Raw genomic sequence first — 21,277 nt, forward strand, 5'->3', positions numbered from 1 at the left:
ATACAACGTTTCTTACAATGGTAGAACAAGCGCAGACAATTAGCTGACAGGTTTGTTTCCAGAAGCTGGCTGACCAATTATTTTTGTAACCTCACGTGAGCAGTTTTAGGATTGTGGTAGCCTCGGTCGTAGCAGCAAAGCAGCGGTAGAGGATACATTATATGATGGTGTTGAGTTAGTTGTGATTCAATTCGCTGTCCTCCATTTCTACCAGTCGAAACACCCGGGATGCCTGAAGGATATGAAAATGCGTCTCTATTGGCAACGGTATCCAACAACTAAATCTGACATTTTACATGCATGTAGAATAAGCGTATAAAATGTCATAGTACATTTTAATAATCCGTATGTGCACGTGTTGCAGTGTGCAGACATCCATAAATCGGGCTTACCAAATAATAGTGGGTATTAATTAGAATATCTTATTTAGATGCTTTGAAAATTCTATGATCACATGCTGCAGTTGTTTCTTTGATTATTTACATTATTCCAGCGTACCTTAATTGTTATGAACTTATTGCATTAATGTAACATGACCTCATGGCACCACTGAGTAAAATTAACAGCCAACTTGTTTTCCGGCCTTAAGGGTAAAAGGAACCGAATATTCTTTAAATTACAAATGAACTATTTGTATCCAAGAGGTATAACTAGGCATTTGAAACAAAACAGGCAAATTCACACTGATTACTACTACAATTTGAATGTAATGCAATGAAAGGTATGAATGCTTGCTGTACAAACGATGACAGGTCAAAAATGACAGCTTTCAAAAAAGCAGCTATTTATTTACAGTAAAATGTCTAATCAACTGATAATATTTCTGAATATATTCTCACTGTTTGTTTTAGAAACTGCTTTGAATTGCATTATGATTTTCTGTCTACCCATTATTCATTATGAGCAACACTACACTGTAGAGGAAAGGGGCTAATTGAGATAGTCTAGCATGACAATAACTGCACATGTGATGATAGCATAGTGTGCTAAATGGAAGCCAAGAAGTGAAGCAATTGAAACTTGATACCAGCACAAAGAGATGAATATTTCGCTGCATTAGTTGTAGTTAAAAGTTACATCAAAGTACTTGGTCGCTTTGTTTTGTATTGCTGAATAGCGTCATTAAGATTTCGGTCAGTATTCTTAAGTAAGTAGATTGGTGGCCAGTTAACCACTTCACAGGTCTTTGACATTCTGCAAATAATTCACAGCCTTTTGGATTTCACATGTTTTATGGTAAACGATTGTTAGTGATATGAATAATGGAGTGGTGGTAGTGAGGAACTTCATGCATGGGAACAAAGCTTTAGTGCTCTTTTGTGCTATGTGCCATTCATCCATGTACAGATCATATAAGAATTAGCTGTTTCATCACTTGTAGGAAGGTGCCAAAGATGTCAGCTGTATAATGTTCAACGCCTCAAAGAAGGAGTTATTCAATCTGACATCTGGTTACAAGACACTCCAGAGAAGGCTAAAGTCAACATGGAATGTGTCAAGGTATCTGTTATTGTTGTTATACTATACATACATACAAGAGAAATATTATCCACTGTACATGTGTTATATTAACAGCAGTAGTAGAGTTTTTACTGCTTGTAACACATGTCCTATGGGAGAATTAGTGTTGTTATTTATTACATATACATTCCATAGCAACAAGGATGATGTTACTCTGAACAACCTCATGAAGGCCAAACTGGTTATATTCTCACATCCTCGGGAGAAGTTCACTTCAGGCGAAGTAAGTGATGTGTATTATAGTAAGACCTTATCAAAAGAGCCACCAAAAATGTGGCCCAGAAGTTGTAGGTCTGCAGTTAAACCTCACGTAGTAGCTTCCCTTTTAGTAGACCACCTTTAGTAGGTAGGTACCTAGTGAATATCATTACTCACCAGTGGACAGCCAGTTGTTAGCTCATCTACAACCCACTGTTATCTGACCATATTAACAGTGATGTCTACACAATCTCCACTTTTATTTACTTGGTGTTGGGTTCATGAGTTACCCCGCTACGTAGACGGTTTAAATGTTGCTATGCATCTGAAGGCTTAAATATTTCACAATTATGTGCTATTTCCAAGCAAATTCATGGAAAATATACCATCACGTTCATCATGTTGGTACACACAAATATTGGTCCCACTCAGACAGAGCTCTTAATACTTACATTCTGTTCCCACTTGTTTACATCACACTTCCCACACAGTACAAGATTGTAGCAACTAAGCTGTACCTTGTATTGTGAACTCTGAAGAGAAAGTAATAACTGGAGACAGCAAGCATCTTGTGGTGACAATGTTAATTTTCAATTTGGTCAACTAGTTTGCCACATACATACACTAGAATAATGGACCAGCTCCTTATTTCAAAACACTGTCTCGTGGTTATGTTGTAAATATATTTTCATGCCAGATGAGGGTCCTCTCTCAATACAGCTTGAGACATATGCTAGAAGGGGTATGAATATTCATCTACCGAAATGTTGCTGTGTATGTATTTAGGGGGTAGTGAGTTCCGTGCTGATAAAGGTTATTTGCTGGATTATATTCTTTGTGACTTAGTAGCTTGTTTTATATATGCTTCACAAAGAAACAAATGGTCCTTAACATGAACACTGTGGTATCACATATGTATGGTATTGTTGTGTTTCTACCATGATCATATTTTGTGTGTGGTCCCTTTTGTAGTGTCAAGCCATACTGCTGCTAGACAAGGCTTGTGGTTTTGACCATCTTCTTTAAAAATCCCACTATTATCAATGTTATTACTGTGTCAGCAAGATTAGCTCACTAGGTGGCCCTATAGTGTTCTGTGAATATCATTAACCCAGCCAGCTGGATGACTGTCTCATGCTGTTGTTTACTAGCTACAGATAGTCCAGAGTTATGAATATATGAATAATGTAGCTGCCAAATAAAGTTGAGAAGTGTAATCAAATTAATTCCTTCATTTGCATAGGAACCATAAGTTAAGTGATGTCTGAATAGCATATTTAGGACTTGAGGCTCGTACAGTGAATCCCGAAAAGTACTGTCATCTTCAGATCATGGCCTTAATAATGAGATGGTAATATTTATGAGGTCTTGAAGTATACAATGAAACTTACTTGACATGGCCATTATAATGAGGTGCCCTTTGGCCTTGAAGTAAAAAAAAGTTTCATTAAATACAAATGTGCCATGGTTCTCACAACACACATGTATTTAAAGGCATGTATCTTGCAAACGGATCCTATGAGTAGATGTTTTGTACCATGTTACTCTGCAGTTAACAGCCATTTCTTAGGCTTTATTTGAATGCTGTAGCATGATCAAGCATGATATAAGGCAAATCTGCATTGGAAAGAATTTTCGCCATTTCAAAAACGATGATTACGATGATACTACCTGTCACAACAAATAGAAGAAATAAAGAGGTTATATGATATTGTAGATTTGAGTAGTTTAGTGCTAACCACAGAGGAATAGGTGGTCCATACATGGATTAACAAGATCCCAAGTGTTGTATGTCAAATTATGTATTTTACGTTAAATAATTGTTTTAAGAACTAAAACCACTATAGTGGCATTCGGGGCCAAAAGGTTAAGAAGTGTCCACTATGTGAGACTTCGAGTCACTCTATACCTTGCTCTATATGGGACAATTATCCTCATTATTAGGGCTTTGTATGTGTAATATATACAAGTGATATCCGATTAAGTGGTTTGATTTATCAAAGTGTTCACGTTTCAGTGCATCTGTTGAACTGTACCTATTATGTTTGCTTTAAAGTCCTAAAGTAAGGACACCATTATATCATGCCTAGGAAAGTGTACATATTTTACATTAATATATATTGTGCACTAGTTTGAAGCGATCCACCAGTACATTAACAATGGAGGAAGTGTGTTGTTCATGTTGACTGAAGGAGGGGAGGCCAGGCTGAACACTAATGTCAACTTCTTCCTAGAAGAATATGGAGTGATGGTTAATCCTGGTGAGTAGATTTTTATTGTAGCTAATATGTATGTGTGAGAGTGAGCTGATCTGATCACAAGCTTCCAGGTTTTGATACTGAACCATATCACAAGTTAGGGTTGTTGTGGAACTCTCTCTATGTGACATGTCCTCCTGCAGGTTACTAGCCTGCCCCAGTGATTTACCTGCTCCGAGTACCAGAGTGGTGCACAGGTACCGCAGTGCTAATAGCAGTGGAACCTGTTAATCAGGACATTAAAAAATGAGGACACTTACATAATCAGGACACTTGGTAATGGTCCCATAGCATGTATTGTGACCTGTAAAATTAGAACACTGATACTTTTGATTTGTTCCAAGAAGTTCTTAATACACATGTTTCACACCAGCTTTCACACAGTTGCTGGATAGTTCACTACTTCAGTGTAACATAGTGTACTTCACATGTGTACAGTTGTAAAAAAAATCTTGTTGCACTCTTAGATTGTGTGGTACGGAAGGTCTACTACAAGTACTTCCATCCTAAAGAAGCCCTCATATCTAATGGAATCTTAAACAGGTACTAATACAATGTATACCAAATTCATATGAATGCTCACACATGTACAAAGTATTTGAAGGGCCTTGATGTTGTGTTACGTCAAATATCCCAACCATTACATACAGTGGAGCCCATGAAAACATGCTGCCCATTGGCGTTAGTATACATACAATTTAGACTCCTGAGATTAAGACACCTCACTAATACAGGGCACCTTGAAAATCAGGACACCTCACTAATGAGGACACTTCATTCATTGTGGTCCCAAGGTGTCCAAATAAAAATGGCTCCACTTTTGCATCAGTATGGATCATACATTATTTAGGTCCCTGATATCAGGTTATCTCTTTAGTAAGGACGTTTTTAATGTAGGACCAGAGCTCTGCTCTATAAGACTTAAAACATAGCTATGGTGTGTATGTATGGAAAATTTGTATCAATTAGTTGTTCATGCTATTTTGTTGCTGGTGAAGGGAAATCAACAAGGCTGCTGGCAAGCAAGCCTCAGGCTTGTTGGAAGATGCCGAAGGAGAGAGCCTGTCATTTGTATACCCCTACGGTGCCACACTGAATGTGGAGAAACCATCGATGGCTGTGCTGTCTTCTGGTAGTGTGTCCTTCCCACTCAACAGACCTGTTTGTGCCTTCCATCACCGAGTAAGAGTATTATGCAGTATTTGTAGTGTGTGATACATGTACATAGTGTAACTCTGGTGCACAAGGAATCTTGCCATTATTAATATGCAGTGTAAGAACGATTTTTTTGCTTAGTTGCTCTACATTGTGTTTTCGAGAACACACAAAGTTACAGTACTGGTGTTACCGCATGTCACCTATTCCTGTGATCTTTGACAAGGAATTTTTGAATCTGCCATTTACAGCTATCATGATATCGTATTAGTATCACAATAGTAAATTTTATACCAATATATCAGTACACACTAACCAAGTTAGTCTCTTGTACAGTTCACAAAGACGCATATAGGAAAACATGCCTGCTCTACCATTCAACAAGAATCACACACAGAAATTCATAACAGTTTGTATCACACATTCCTATTACTGGCGAAGGCTTTTAGTGACGTAAATGATGCCTTCAGACCCAAGGTCTTCAGCACTACATGGTTTAATTTGCTTGCAGCAGTTTAAAAGTTAGCACCAAACTATTTGCTTGATTCACCTCTTCCACATTGGATGTCTCAACTTACATACCCACCCATGCAGCTAAGTGCACATGTGAAGTATTTCAGATCTGTTACTGTAAATGGGTGATCAATGTAAACTGCTTAAAAATACACTGTAAACACATATTACCTACCTAACAAATGTTGTGATAACGTAATTATGTATTGTATAATGGTGTATTTATAAAGTGGTAGCTAGGTGATACGTACTTGGTGATTCCTATCCCTAGCCAGTAAAATACTTTACAATGATTCTGTCACCTCACAAAGTAGTTTTTTAATCTGCATGCATATCATTAACAGCAAGACTATGAAAATCCATTGTAAGCAATACACACGTACTACATGCACTAGTGTATATTTACACAAAAGTATTCCCAACATCTTGTCATCCTATTCTCTCCTACCCCCCAGACTGGTAAAGGTAAACTAGCAGTATTGGGCTCAGCTCACGTATTTACCGACCAGTTCATTGATAAGGAAGAAAACTCTAAACTTCAGGTCAGTTGGTTGGTACTATAATTAAGTTGAGTATGTGATTGCTATTACATGTTGTAGTTGTATAAAATTTGCTCTCTGAACAAAGTCTCAAACAATTGCATGCCTTGCAGCAATCATGGACTCCTGACATGAGCTAGAAAAGTCTGTGCTTTGGTATTGGTGTATAAGTGTTACGTGTGTGCATTGTGTACGTGCATGTGTGAGTGAGTGCATGCATGTGCACACCTGTACACCTGTGACACTTTTAACATTGTTCTACTGTTTGCAGCTCATTCTTGTTTAAGTAGTGCTGTGTATTGTTTAACAAAACTTGTTGCATAGTTTCACGTTAACAAAGCCAGACTTGTTGTTAATGTGGCAGGTTGGATTATTGTCACAGTCCTTCAAAGTGTAGAATGGTAAACTACTCAGTTGCCATCCTCGTTGTGTTGGCATAAAGCATGCTGTCAGCTTTTTTATCTGGCATACCTCTAAAATGGCTTTACAGTACAACACATTGTTTGCATGTATTTAGCTCTTTGTGTTTGATGTGTAGGAATGTGGGGGCACAAATGCTTATACCTACATAGTAGTTTTATTAGGGGCAACCATTTGGTATGGAGTCACACATACAAGTTATGAATTTCAGGTGGTCAAGTCCTCTCTGTGTTAGGGATTGAGTACTCACAAATATTTAAGTGTTCTTTCAAGCAACAGCAATAGCAGGAGCTTATAAGTACCAAAGGCACCTTTGGCACTTATAACTTCCTGCACACCCTGTATTTAGTACCAATGTTACTGTAAGCGAAGTCCATCAAATTCCACAAATCAAACTCCTTATTTCTTGATCACTATATGTATTATAAATTTTTTATTTTTTTATGTGTTTACGATAACATTGGTTAGTAGTTACCACTGGCTATGTAAATCAGCTATTTTTTAGATGTAGTTAGTGTGCCTATAATATTGTACAAAAGTATTCAATCCTAAAACTGTTGAGGATTTCTGTGTGATGTGCTTCTCAATAGTAATGCATGCAAGCATTGGAATTATGCACTTGTGCAGTAGCTATTTAGTTGAATCAATGGCCAAATTTTTTGTTACTGTACAATGCCAAAGATGTCAGGGTGGCCAAGTGGATTAAGGTGCCAGACTCATACATTGTATTGTTTGTATTTACTGAAATGAATGCTTGAGTACTGTGTGGTAATGTGCCCAGGATGATTAGCCAAAGTGTAGCCACTCTTATGGTAAAGTTTAACTCACTGTGTATGAACAGTCAGGGTGGCCGAGCGGTCTAAGGCGCCAGACTCAAGATCTGGTCCACTGATGTGGGCATGGGTTCGAATCCCATTCCTGACAAGATCTTTTTCTTTCTTTTCCTTTGTAAAATGTAACTTTTGAGTGTTGGATTTTTTTCCAGCAATGTGATTTGGTAGTGTAGCCACTCTTATAGCAAAGTTTAGTGGAATATGTATCAACAGTCAGGGTGGCCGAGCGGTCTAAGGTGCCAGACTCAAGATCTGGTCCTGGGCATGGGTTCGAATCCCATTCCTGACAAGAACTTTTTTTTGGGGGGGGGGGGGGGGGGGGTATTTGGTATTTTAAGATGTTTTTTACATACAAGCCAGTGCCATTTGAACTGTCCTTGCCTTACTAAACACCACCTATAAAATTAATGTGTACAGTGGAACCTCTCTAAAATGACCCTCCCTGTAAGGCTAGTTTCCATATGTGACTGGCTAAGTAATAACAGACCATTTTTGCACATTTTTCGAATTCCATTTTATGGCATCTCTGTAATCTATAGTAACAAAAGAGTGGAAAGCCAAAGTTTCAGCCTTTTATGTCTTGGAGTTATAGCACTTGACAGTTGGAACAGTGATAAACTCGATTTGTACAGCAGCAATACGGGAAATAAATTACAGGCGCTTAGATAATCAATCATAACTCACGAATGAAACAAGTTACGAAGATGGGACTTGGCTCAATCTGTGCACCATGAACTGGCAAATCAATCAAGGTGTTGTGCTTTCCCTGTACTCCTCCGTGTTGACAAAGGAAGAAGGCCATTCCAACTAAGAATTGATGATGGTGAATGTTGTTTTTACCACATCGTAAATAAGCATCTATAACTCACGTATCCTTTGATGTGCGAACATGAAACAAAGACTTTCTTACTCTCCATAAACAGGCAAATCCAGTGGTGTATAGGTTTTATTGATTTGAGCTTAATTTCAGTGTGTACAAATGCAATTAAAGTGTACGTAAATTTTTCATGTAGCATGCATATTTTACCCAGTGTATTTCAATACGGTTTTATGGCAAAAGAAAAATTTTTGAAAACGGCTGGTTTTTGCTCAGTGGGTCACATATAACTGCAAGCCACCTGCACATTGCCAGGCATTATTACTAGTCTGGCACCTTAGACCACTCGGCCACTCTGACTTTTTGTTTATGGCTGAACTATTTTTTACTACAATGGTACAGACTTGACTTTATTCAACCTTGATTTGGACACTTTGCTACAGAGGTTTACAGGTTGGTTGTCCGCGTATGGCAACGAATAACTATAAGTTTGTTAATGAATTACTGTAATTCTACGGGAATTCGTTGTACATGTGTGGACAACCAACTTGAAAACCTGACTTGTTTTGTTTTTTTTGTTTTTTTTTTCAGAAAGTAATAGTGTACTGTGCTTTATTTATATGAAAGAAAGTAAGAAAAGAACTGATAGTCTTGTCGGGATTGAACCAGTATACACACATTTAGACCCCTGATATCAGAGCACCTCACTAATAAGGACACATTGATAATATTGCTATTTGTGTTGGTGTACACCCCACATATCCACTACACGACCAGTGTTGTGTGTAGTGTTATCTGTCATACAATGTCAGTGTGACCCACTCACTATCTATGTTTACCTTATCCCCATTACTGTTGATTCTTTAAAGCCAAGTACATGGCATGTACACTGCCATTGCACTGGTCATGTCTTATATCACCATTATCCTATGCATCTGTTGTGTTATATTTCACCGTTACCTTGTGTGTCTGTCATGTTTTATGTCACCAATCATTACCTAAAGTACAAATTTAATCCCTGCTTTGTTTATCAAGACACATGGTAGTGTTTCGTGTGGTCAAGAAAGCCAGCTCGCCCACACCTTGAGTATATTTACAGGAAGAAAGAAAACATGATTTTCACGCATATGTAGTTCCCTTCTCGAATTGGAATCATTTTTGTATTGCAAATGCGCCCTCCACCTTCAGCATTCCACATACCAAATTTGAGTCCTAACGCAATCATGAAAATATACAAACCCTCAAAGTTCACTATGATTAAGAACCACTTGTGCCAATCATCATCATCATAATAAGTGCTATGCTAGCAAACATAAAAGGTGCAGTTGTTAAAAGTAGGGCAAATGCACGTTTTGCATGAAAAATCTAATAGAACAGTCACTGCAAAGTAGAAATCCTAATAATAGACAAATAGTAGCTACAATCATGCATGCTTATTTATTTATTTTAAATGCTTTTTAATGCAAACATACATACCATCATAGTTGGCATAACTAATTTGGAAGGAAAATTTTGTTATATTGTACTTTGCGTGGGAGGATCAAAGCAATGCTGCGTACTGTATTGTCCGTACAGTACTAATTAGCTGCATAACTGTACTGTATGAGTCATACACTGTACTGTATGAGTCATACAGAAACTAAATGGACCAATACAGTACAGTTATGCACTTAATTGAGCAAATACAGAATACTTAGGCAAATACAGTACAGTTATGCACTTAATTGAGCAAATACAGAATACTTGGGCAAATACAGTACAGTTATGCAGATAATTTATTTAAGGAATGTTACGAAAACAACCCACTGGGACAGCACGTGTGTGACACTTTAAATCGCTAAAACTAGCCAAACTAATCCTACCGGTTTGTTTTACGGCTAGAAATAGATTGTATAAACGCTTACTGAATGCCTGATCACAAAGCTATTGAAACATTACTCCACGTAGACAGCACGATTGATCACATGCGTGACATTGTAAATCGCTAAAACTAGCCTAACTAATTTTATTAGTTCGTTCTATGACTATAAATAGATTACATAAACACTTACTGATATCCATAACACTTAAAGCATTGCCTATGCTTGTGTGTACGAAAAATACAGCACTCGGGGGTGTCGTGAGGCAAATATAGCACTCAGCTTCACCCCGTGCTGTATTAGCCTCTCAACACGCCCCCTCGTACTGTATTTTCCATACACACACGTGGTGGTGCTTTAACTATAAAATAAAACTATTGCAAATAAATACATGCACTTAGCATAGCCATGAACAAGCAAGCACTAAATTATAGTAACAATCAGTAGTTATTAGTTACTTGGTTATTGCATAGCTAGATCCTTTGACTTTGGTATCAGATCAGTAGATATTTTTCTGTATTGGTAGAATACTAGTTTGTCTTATTGTCATTGTATCTGTAGATACCGTATAGTAAAAACTTTGGCGGTAAAAAAAGTGTGACGAAACCCCTCCGTTGAAAAAATTGGTGGAAAAAACTTTGGCAATAGACTCTTTCCAAAAGTATGTCATCGTCATAGTAACAATGTTTCCGCCATTTTGAATGGGACCACTTTTCAAATAGTTGTGTGGTTTTAGTTACATTCCATGGCAAGTAATTTAACGGAAGCGGATATTCCTGGAGCTGCCTTAGGAAATCGTGATCCTGAAGCGCTCAAAGTAGCTGAGTTGAAGTTTTGGTTGCGTTGTCGAGGGGCAACAGGGTTATCCAAGCTGAAAACGAAGGCGGACTATGTTAGGCAGTAAGCAAATTAAAATCGCTATAGCTAAATTAGCTAGTCGTAGCTATTATAAAAAGTCCCGTTTCTTGTATACTTGTAGATGAGCTTGTTTAGCCGTAGTAAGTGTGTAGAAACATGTGTTTATAGTTTTATTGCTGCATGGTAACCCACCTGCACTAACATACTCACAAGCTGTAAACTTTATTGTATTCCCTTGTGCTAATTTAGAGTGAAAGCTTATATTTCTAATGGCTGGGACAGCAGAATTGTTGATCCTGATCCGAATAAACAGTACACACGGAGGAAGGCTGCTATTGAGCAATGTCATCATGATGAAGCAGAGGATTCAGTTTTTGAGCTGAGTACTGGCAAGTGTTGGCCGAAGGGTCCTTATACACAACAAATTGAGGGTGTACTTCCAGCTGTGCTGACTGAAGAAATTGTTGTGACTCACTTGCAGTCATCTGGAAAGTGTTTAAAGAAGAGTGAAAGCTTTTCCAATGTGGATTACTCCAATCTTCAGAGGGGGCATCAATACTTTATGGAGTCCTACATACCAGGAAGGCATATTCGGTTTTGCTGTAAAGATAACCTGGTTTGGATACAAGCTCGCTGTTATCGTAGTCAAAAGAAAAATGACTCAATGCATGAATTAAAGGTTGTAATTTCGAGCCATGTACCACATCATGTGGTTAAAGCTTTTTGCTCATGTACTGCTGGAAGTGCAGGCATGTGTAGCCACATTGTTGGATTGCTAAAGCAACTGATCCATTACATATTGATGAAACTTAATCATGTACCTGTTGACCTCACATGTACACAAATGCAACAGTCGTGGCACAAGCCCCGGCCTATTGAAATAGAACCAGCCCCAGTTATGTCGATTACATATTGTAAAGCCAAACAATCTGCAAGTCAAGCAAAAAAACACCCAGTAATCTGTAGTCTTTATGAAGCCCGTGCTAAATCAGTTCAAGACTACAATTTTCAACAACAGCATGGCTTCAAGAGTGGCTTATTGGACAATTATCCCTTCTGTGCATTTGCTCAGTTATTGCCTGATAACCCTTCAGAAGAGTTTGTAAGCACTCCATTTGGCTGTACCCCTAAAGGTAGTATATTATCTTATCAAGCATTGGAATATGAGAAACCAAGAGCACATGGCAGTACAGAAGTGACCAGCCAGGAATTTCCTGCTTTGCCAATTGGCTCATTAGACAATACACCTTGTGTATTTCAAATTGAATGTGAAGAACAACGTGCACAATTGTCAAAACTCACTATCACATTAGATGCAGCCCACTCTTTGGAACGATCTACATGCGAGCAGTCCCAATCTACAAAGTGGCAGCAGTCCAGAGTGGGAAGGGTTACAGCATCACGATTTGGTGATGTATTACTAAGGCAGTCACTACCCTCTGAAGCATTTATCAATTCATTTTTTAATAACAAGGAATTTACTACAATGCCTGTACAAATAACTCATGGTATTCAAAACGAAGTGAAAGCCAGAAATGCATACTGCTCCAGAACCGGTTTCACCGTACACAGATGTGGATTAGTTGTCAACCCCTCAGTACCTTGGCTAGGAGCATCTCCTGATGGCCTGGTTAAAGATTCAGCAGAGCAAAATTCATTTGGTCTACTGGAAATAAAGTGCCCTTATACACAACACTTCTCTACAGTAGAAGATGCTTGTAGCGACTCAAGTTTCTTTGCTGAAATCAAAAGTGGTTCAGTAACCTTGAAAGAAAATCACAAACACTTTTTTCAAATTCAAGGACAAATGGCCTTGTCTAAGTTATCTTGGTGTGACTTTGTTATTTATACACATTGCAACTTCACAGTTCAACGAATAAGATTTAATGAAGACTTTTGGAATGACATGCACCTGAAGTTGACAGAATTTTATTTCAAATACATTTTACCCAAAGCATGCATGCTCAGCCAAGAAATAAATGTAAACAGTGAATAGGTAAATATCATTCAATAAATACTGTACTGTACTATATAATATTTATCAACATGATATTAATGGATTTTGTAAATTTGTCAATAAGCAGCAAACAGTCCAAATCTGATTGGCTGACCCTGCAAGAGATGCAGGCATTACTCCTGCAAGAATGTCGTATTCTTTTACTCGACGAATGGCACGTTCAACATGAATTCGCAGTGAAGCAATTTGCTGCGTTTCTACCACCTCAACTGCATCCATCTGCTGTCTTCTGCCTAGAAAAGGAGGAATATTTAGACCAACTCCCAGTGGAGTTGATGAATCTTCAATTGTAAAGCCACGATCTGCCATTATTTCATCTCCTGGTCGAAGTAATCCCAAAAATCCACTCCTGCTTACTAGTTCATTGTCAGAGATAGACCCAGTGTACAGTGATGAGGCAAAAATTACATGGCCTGCTGGACTAATAGCTAACAGTGCTTTAAACGTATTTGTAGACTTGTAGCTACTATAGGTCTGTGACTGGAGTAGGAGAGAAGATGGAGTGTGGACCTTGATTTCCGTTGCATCTAGAATTGCTGTTGTGTTTGGATATTGATCTTTAAAAATAGCAGGCATAGTATCCTTTATTGTATCATGGCTGGGCCAACATGGTAACATACCTAAACGGAGGTAACAGTAATTGATCCAGGTGGAAAATATCCGTGAAACCGATGATTGTGACACTTCAAAACATTTGGCCAGATCGTATATCTTTAAATCAAGTCGCAATCTCACTAGCATCAAAAACAATTCATCTGCCTGACTTAAACTAGATGGACGACCTAATTGCAAATCTGACTCCCTCCATTCAGCATTCCCTGAATCTGCAGCTGATCCTTCTTTCATCCAGTTTTGGGCTGTAGCATTGTATACTACATTAGATCTCTTCCCTGATGGACTAAGATATTCTAACAACTGATAAAATACACTAACAGAAGGTAAGCCAGTATAAAACTGAATATCCTTATCAGAATCTTGACAAGTTTCAATTCCAATACGTTTTCTACTAACTCCTTTCTGTAGCTCAGTTATTTCCATATTTGCACCACTTAGCAATTGCTTCAGCCTAGCGATCTCATCATTTGCTTTCTTAAGTTGTGCATTAACCTCGGTACATCTTCAACTTCTTCATTTACACTCGGTTCATCACTTTCACTCAGTTCATCATCTTCACAACTGGATGGCTCCTCACTAGCTTGAACTTGATTAAGTTGTCTTCTAGCTTTACTGACCTTCTTAGAGGGAAAAGGAAACTTTGATGGAACAGCATCTTCTTTCAGAGTACGCCGGCAGGGGCCCCAGAAATTGTAAAAATCTGTTGGCTTGAAATGGAGGGAGCAAATCTTTGTCCATTTTCCGGGTCTAAAATTCTTGCCTGCAAAGTGAAAAATTACTTTAAATGCGACTTACACCCCTAAGCTACTTGTATTCATTTATAAACAAGTACACAACACAGCGCTTTACACACAATGTAGTTGTTCTACATGGAAACATGGCCACGACGTACCGACATCTCAAGGATTGCGTGAAGCCATTTAAGTCTAATGTCCTTCTGGCTGGCATCTGGTAATTTGTGAAATGACACTGTTACTTCCTTTTCATCGATAATAACAGTCCTATACCCTTTTTTACGGCACAAAGGAACACAACAACCATGCGGCATTTTTGAACTGGCCCGGTGGCCCCATTCAAAATGGCGGCCAAAAAGTGGGCGTGGTTTTGGAAAGAGCCTATTGAAATAATATTTGCCAAAATTTTTACCGCCAAAGTTTTACTGTACAGTGCGTAAGGATAACAACAAGGTGTCAACTCATCAGTTAAGTAGAGTAGTAAGTGTATAGGTAGCTAGCGTTGTTGTTGTTGTAGTACTTTTATAGCTACTGATCTAACAATGTGCTAGCAAAGGCGTACTTCGCTATCTCCTGCTATGCCGAGAGCGACCGTATTTACTTTTTCAGTGAACTCCTGTAGCAGAGGTTATCATGTATATCAAAGTATTTGGCCAAATCCATTGCGAGACAATGAACTAGCTGACGTGCGAACGGGAAGCCGGTTGGAAATGCTATCCCAAGGAGTGCTTACAACTGTGGAACACATTCTAGGAAGATCTCCAAAGTCAGCTTGATCTTTATTGCGTGGTGGTACGAGCTAACCCATTTGAGCTAACCTTCATCTCAAGTTCTAGTTACTCAATGTGCTCGTGTGATTATCTAAAATAATTGGCGAAAAAACTTTGGCGAATCAAATGCTATTCACCAATTTCGCCAAAGTTTCTTACCGCCAAAGATTTTCACTATACGGTAAGAACAATAATTATGTAAACCAAGCCTCAATGCCAGTTTATGGTTGGCTTTGGGGTATTTAGAATACAAAAGCATGTAAAAACAGCCAAGCTGTATAAAAAGGGTGTGGATTTTAAAGCCTGGGTGGAAAAAGTTGTGAAATCAAAGGTGGTGGCCACAAAACAGCTACATTGATGTTAATGATAATCAAAGGTGGTGGCCATGAAATGGTTGCAATGACATTAATGATAATACATGCAGCTATTATCATTAACGTCACTGTAGCCATTTCATGGCCGCGCCCTTTGATTTCACAACCTTTTTCACCCAGGCTTTTAAAGGCACACCCCTTTATACAGCTTGGCTGTTTTTTGCATGGATTGCTAATTATATGGGAATTACATTTAAGAGCCCATACCCACATCAGTAGACCAGATCTTGAGTCTGGTGCCTTAGACCACTCAGCCACCCTGACTGTTGATTGATGTTGAGCTGAACTTCAAACATAAGATTTGGCTGATCATACCCAATCAAGCATTCAAAATGGATCAGATGTGTGTGAGCATTTTAGTAAAGCGAATGTCATTGGCTTGTATGTAAAAACTTGTATGTACAAAGTATATTTTTAAAAACTTGTCAGGAATGGGATTTAAACCCATGTCCACATCAGTGGACCAGATCTTAAGTCTGGCACCTTAGACCACTCGGCCACCCTGACTGTTGACAACTGATTGATTAAAATATGCTCTTTGTAGTAAGTACATACGTATATGCTTTAGTGAAAAATGGTTTGTTAGCCAGGAGGCAATATTGTTTGAAGGTTATCGGTTGGAAATACAATGCCAGATTAGTTCTCAGGCACTATGTTCTATGTCCAGAGGTTGGTATAGACTTCATTAAGTTACTGTCTTGTAGTTGCTAGTGAGTGTGTAGGTGTGGTTTATTTTTGTATCAAAAATACATATCACTACCCTTCTTCAGGATGTCATATTTCGGTGGCTCACAACAGATGAGATCACACTAAATGCCATTGATGCTGAAGACCCTGAGGTTACTGACTACCACTTCATGCCTGATGTTGGAACGATGTCGGAACGTGTAAAAGTCTGCTTGCAGGAGACTGATGAGGTTCCTAGAGATTTCACATCTCTGTTTGACCTGTCCATGTACAAGATGGATACATCAGTTCTGCCAGATGTGATCAAGTGTGTGTGTGTTTGTGTGTGTGTGTGTGTGTGTGTGTGTGTGTGTGTGTGTATGTGTGTGATTCATAAAGAAGCCTTCAATGTTTCTATAATGCACCTATGAAGGACATGTTTAGAACAATTGGTGAGATATAAAATACAGCCCTTTGCAGTCAGGAACTGCTCACACAAGTGAACCGAGAGCAAGTATTATATAGTATATAGTTACATACATAGATGGACGCCTAATATTCTGAATCCTTAACTGTCCTACAATGATCTGTTTGATACAGATGAATGCCTAGCAGTGAGATACAAGGACAGGGTCACATGGGGTGGATGTCATCAAGGAAATAGTTTTAAATCAATCACTGTACCTTAGCCAATATTAGGGGGTCTGGGATCATGCCCCCCATAGGAGAAATTTGAATGCTTAGAAATTTGAAATTTAATTTGAGAGCATTTTCAGTAGTACGTGTGCAGTTAAATAAGGTGTTCATTCCTGTATGAGAACAATGAAGGCATTTAAAATAAACTCATTTTACATAGGTACATATTTTAATACAGCCAGATTTGGGGATACAGATAATAGATTTCATGTTTCCACTGAATGTTCTATTAGAGTAGTTAGGTGACTGCTCTATGAGTATCAAAATGTCATACACCATACCATTACTGGTTCAGGTAATATTCAGTCATTGCATAAACTTTAGCACTAATCCTACTAAATCACAAATGAAAATCACAAAGGAAGTTGGCTATATGCGTAAAAGAATTATAGCGGTTGCTGTGCTTGAGCTTTTGGGCATACCATTTCTCTGTGCCTAGTGAAATAGCAGTATATGGAACACAGTCAACCACTGAACTATTAATAATTGTAATGAGTGTCTAATTCGAGTAATTCTATGCTCGACAAGCATCATACAAATTACTTATGTATAACATTTGTCACAGCCTGGGAAATGTAGTAACGTAAGGCATTGGTGTATAGTGCATGTAGTAAATTCCACCTTTAAGATTATTTATGATTGAAAAGGAAATTATTTAAACTGATATGTATTTCACATTGTATTTCAGGACATATGACACACTTGGTCTGAAACACGAACCTCTAACACTCATCTCTCCTCAGTTTGAGACTCCCCTCCCACCATTACAACCTGCGGTGAGTAAAGGAAGAGATCTGTGTGTATGTAGTATGTTGTTTTTTAGAGTAAAAGTTTTTACAAATTGTCTCCATCCAATGTTACCAGTGAACCAATTATTGTATTTTTGTAAGTCCGAAAAATTTTCACACTACAATTCCCTTCAAAAACAAGATAAAGAGTGATCCGTGAAAAATTTCCTTCAGTGCTAGAAAGCTTCAATGCACATGGTAACTAGTTACACTCTGGTGATGTTTTGAGATGGCATAGCAATTGGCCATGTGATCAGAGCTATCTTGGGGGCATATTTTTATGAATGCGTAGCTATTAATTCACAAAAGTCACGAATCACAATAAGACTTGCTATGTGGTAGTATAAATGACACTCAGCCATGTCTGTTCTACGATATCTGTACTAGTAGTTGCCTTTGATTTATTGCTTTATACACTACACATGTGTATGTTTGAAGAATAATGCTGTAGTAATATATGTGATGTCATCTGTGTAGGTGTTTCCTCCACAATTCTGTGAGCTGCCTGCTCCCTCATTAGACTTGTTTGACCTGGATGAACACTTCTCATCTGAGAGAGTACGAATTGCTCAGCTTACTAACAAATGTGAGTGTACTGTTTTTATATTTTGCAATGACATATGTATGCACGGAGTGGTGGGTGGATGGGTTACAATATCATATGCGTTTACTGTATATGTGTACACTGTAACAAATATTTAAAGCTAGAAATTTTGTGACCCTACAGTTGGCTGGGCATTTGTACAGTTTCATATTTTAATATGGCATAGACCATATCCTGATAGTGACAAAATTTGAGTGTGAAAGTTTTACCAACAACACAACACAAAATTTATGTCCTTAGAAACAGTACATGCAGATACAGTACTTCCACAGGTTATGGTAGAGGTGTTGCTTTCTGAAAAAGAAGGCTGATAATTTTGAAACTAAGTAATTTGTCTTGTCTAAAAGTTGGGAGCTTGATGGTATTGACTCCATGACAAGTGATCAGTTGCCCTGTAGATAAACTCTTAAATGTAAGTAAATCTTGAGGAAATCACATGTGTTTATTGTACAATACAGTAGTACTGTATATTAGGGATCATGGAGGTTTGCACTTTCTCACAAAAGAGTATTGACCAGAAACCAGCCTCACAATACCTTCATGGTACCTTGGCAGCCTGAAGAAACTTTAGTGTGACCCAAAATGTGTCCGATGTAGATGCTATGAAATTAAAAATATGTATATTTAGTGACATTTTTGACCGACTAACCTGATTCCTTCAGACAAGCATAACTCAGTAACAGAGCTAAGGTTATAGGCTTGTTTTTTCTTACTAGAAAGAAGCTGTATACAAGTATTTAAAATTTAATATTGGTGCATGTGTGGGGTGTTTGTAGATATGCTAAGACTATTTATTCCATTATGGTACTTATTGCCACTCAAGGTATTTCAGGGGTGGTTTTTAGAGGTGGCATTTTGGCAGGCAATGTTCATTATTGGGGCGATCCCTACTAAACAGCGCTACTTGTTATCTGAACACTGTTTATGTAATAGTTATACTTCAGACCACAGGGGTCTAAGCATAGACACAATAACGCTTACCAGGATTGGAAACGGAAGTATGCTACATCATCATTTGCGTACAAAATCCCCAATGTTACGTCACAGCCTTTGATGTTATTTGTGTTTCGCCTTACTGTGTTGGTACAGATAACTCACTTTCTGTACGAATTTCAACTACTTCGCTATGAGGTTGTATTACACACTAATGGAGCCGCTAGACTGCAATATACTGAGGTAAAAAGTTTCTGCTGGTTGTAAATTTCGTTTCTGTAACCGTGTCAGTTGAAAGCGCAGGGTTGGACTCTATGAAATATGGGCTTGTATCTTTTTCACCTGTGAGTATTTAAACTAATTTGTACGCTGAGCGCATGTCTCATGGCCATAACTAATAAGTAGTGCCTAATTTATCCAGTGAAACTGCTCTGCTATGTAGTAAGATGTACCAAAAGTACCCGAAACACGGATCCCATGTGCACCCACTTCCGTTTCCAATCCTGATAGGTGTTATTATATCTATGGTCTAAGTAATTTAGTAACCCTCAGGCCCTGTAGTAGCGCCACACACAGGGCCTGAGGGTTACTAAATTACTTATTATTATTATTTTATTATTTATCTAATTTTCCAAAATGACAGGGTGGCACCAAAAGGCATAGCCTGTACAAGGGTGCTTCCCTAAACACATACATTACAAAAATAACACTACAAGGACAAAGAATAACAACACAAAAGTACACTACAAAGAAAAGAAACAATAGTTACAATAAGCAAAACACACACAGAGACTTAAAAAGCTACATACAAAAAAGATGATAAATGGAGCGACGAAAATAATTTACAGATTTAATAATGAGTGTATCAAATGATACAGTGTTCCACAAAAATACAGTATTCACAAAAAAAGAATAACGGTGACTGTTGATAGAAGATAGTAAAGGTACAATAGACAGTTCATGGGCTCTGGTGCAGGAAGTATTACAGCGATAGTAATCATTAAAGTTAAGAGATGTTCTGTTGTTGAGGATATCATACAGTGTTGAGGATATCAAACAGTGTTGAGGATATCATACAGTGTTGACACAGACAGATAGTTACGACGATCAGTGAGACTAGGCCAGCACTTAGACCCCTGTGGTCTGAAGTCTAACTTATTTAGACCCTGTATGTAGTTGTTGTACCTTAACACTGTTGACAGCTGCTTATAACAGAGAAATGTAGTGTTAATTAGTAGAAACAACCATCACTCCACCTGTAACAACAGTCCTGGGTTTAAAATTAATTGATGCATTGCCAGTGTGTAATAAACATGAAAAGGGTCTAAGTAACTTAGACACCTCCAAAATCCACCACAAAAAGGGTCTAATTATAGGTAACTGTTGATACTGTCACTGTTGTGTGTGTACTGCAGGTACAGAAGATGATCTGGAGTACTACGTGAGAGAATGTGGAAACATTTTAGGTGTCACTCAAAAGTTGGACAGTGACTCTCAATCTGCCAAACACGTGTTGGGTTTCATCTTTGAGCGAATTGTAGAGTTCAAGAAGTTCAACCAGGTAAGACAGATGAGTGTTAGAGATCATGTAGCTCACTTTATTAGAATACACATGTACACATGTATACTATTGAACAGCAATAGTAATTCCCCATCAGTGACTGAAGATCCAGTAACAAGTACTGGAATAACAAAGAAGGCCTTTGTCACTCAATTCAACTACAATACCATATCCCCATTATCCAAAAGTAAAAATGACTGTTTAACTAGAGTATTCTGTCTGTGTGTAAAATGAATGAAACAAATTAATGTGCTTTGTACTGCATGTGTAATCTTCATGATTTGGTAGTCAAATCTGTTATACCGTCCAACCAATGATTAAACTACAAGTCAATGATGTTTCTAGAAATACTAGGGGCCAGATAATATACCCTGTTTATTGCGTTAGTAGTCAGTTTCATGCTAAACACATTACACCGTATCATGGTAATAGTTTTCACTTATTGTTTCACAGGATCCTGGAGGATGTATGACTACTCCAGCACCAATTGAAGAACAAACTGATTGAAGATCACTTAATAATAATATAATGTAGTTTTGTGTGCACTT

The 21,277-nt window shown here is 38.0% G+C and overlaps 1 protein-coding gene and 3 non-coding genes across 4 annotated transcripts; 3 read left to right on the forward strand and 1 right to left on the reverse strand.

Moving 5' to 3' along the window:
* The first annotated feature begins 28 nt into the window (after nt 1-28).
* LOC136242055 (intraflagellar transport protein 52 homolog) lies at nt 29-21,277 on the forward strand. Its single transcript, XM_066033430.1, has 13 exons — nt 29-50; nt 104-267; nt 1,382-1,500; nt 1,657-1,744; nt 3,851-3,980; nt 4,445-4,520; nt 4,976-5,159; nt 6,101-6,187; nt 16,252-16,475; nt 17,532-17,619; nt 18,109-18,217; nt 20,584-20,729; nt 21,183-21,277. Exons 2-13 carry the CDS (start codon nt 229-231, stop codon nt 21,234-21,236), a joined length of 1,344 nt encoding a protein of 447 aa, XP_065889502.1. The 5' UTR covers nt 29-50; nt 104-228; the 3' UTR covers nt 21,237-21,277.
* Trnal-caa (transfer RNA leucine (anticodon CAA)) lies at nt 7,445-7,528 on the forward strand. Its single transcript has one exon. It is a non-coding gene; the product is annotated as a tRNA-Leu (tRNA).
* Nucleotides 7,650-7,726, forward strand: Trnal-caa (transfer RNA leucine (anticodon CAA)). Its single transcript has one exon. It is a non-coding gene; the product is annotated as a tRNA-Leu (tRNA).
* On the reverse strand, nt 15,905-15,988 carry Trnal-uaa (transfer RNA leucine (anticodon UAA)). The gene has a single exon. It is a non-coding gene; the product is annotated as a tRNA-Leu (tRNA).

This window comes from Dysidea avara, chromosome 13 (assembly GCF_963678975.1).
Source record: "Dysidea avara chromosome 13, odDysAvar1.4, whole genome shotgun sequence".
Taxonomy (NCBI): Eukaryota; Metazoa; Porifera; class Demospongiae; order Dictyoceratida; family Dysideidae; genus Dysidea; species Dysidea avara.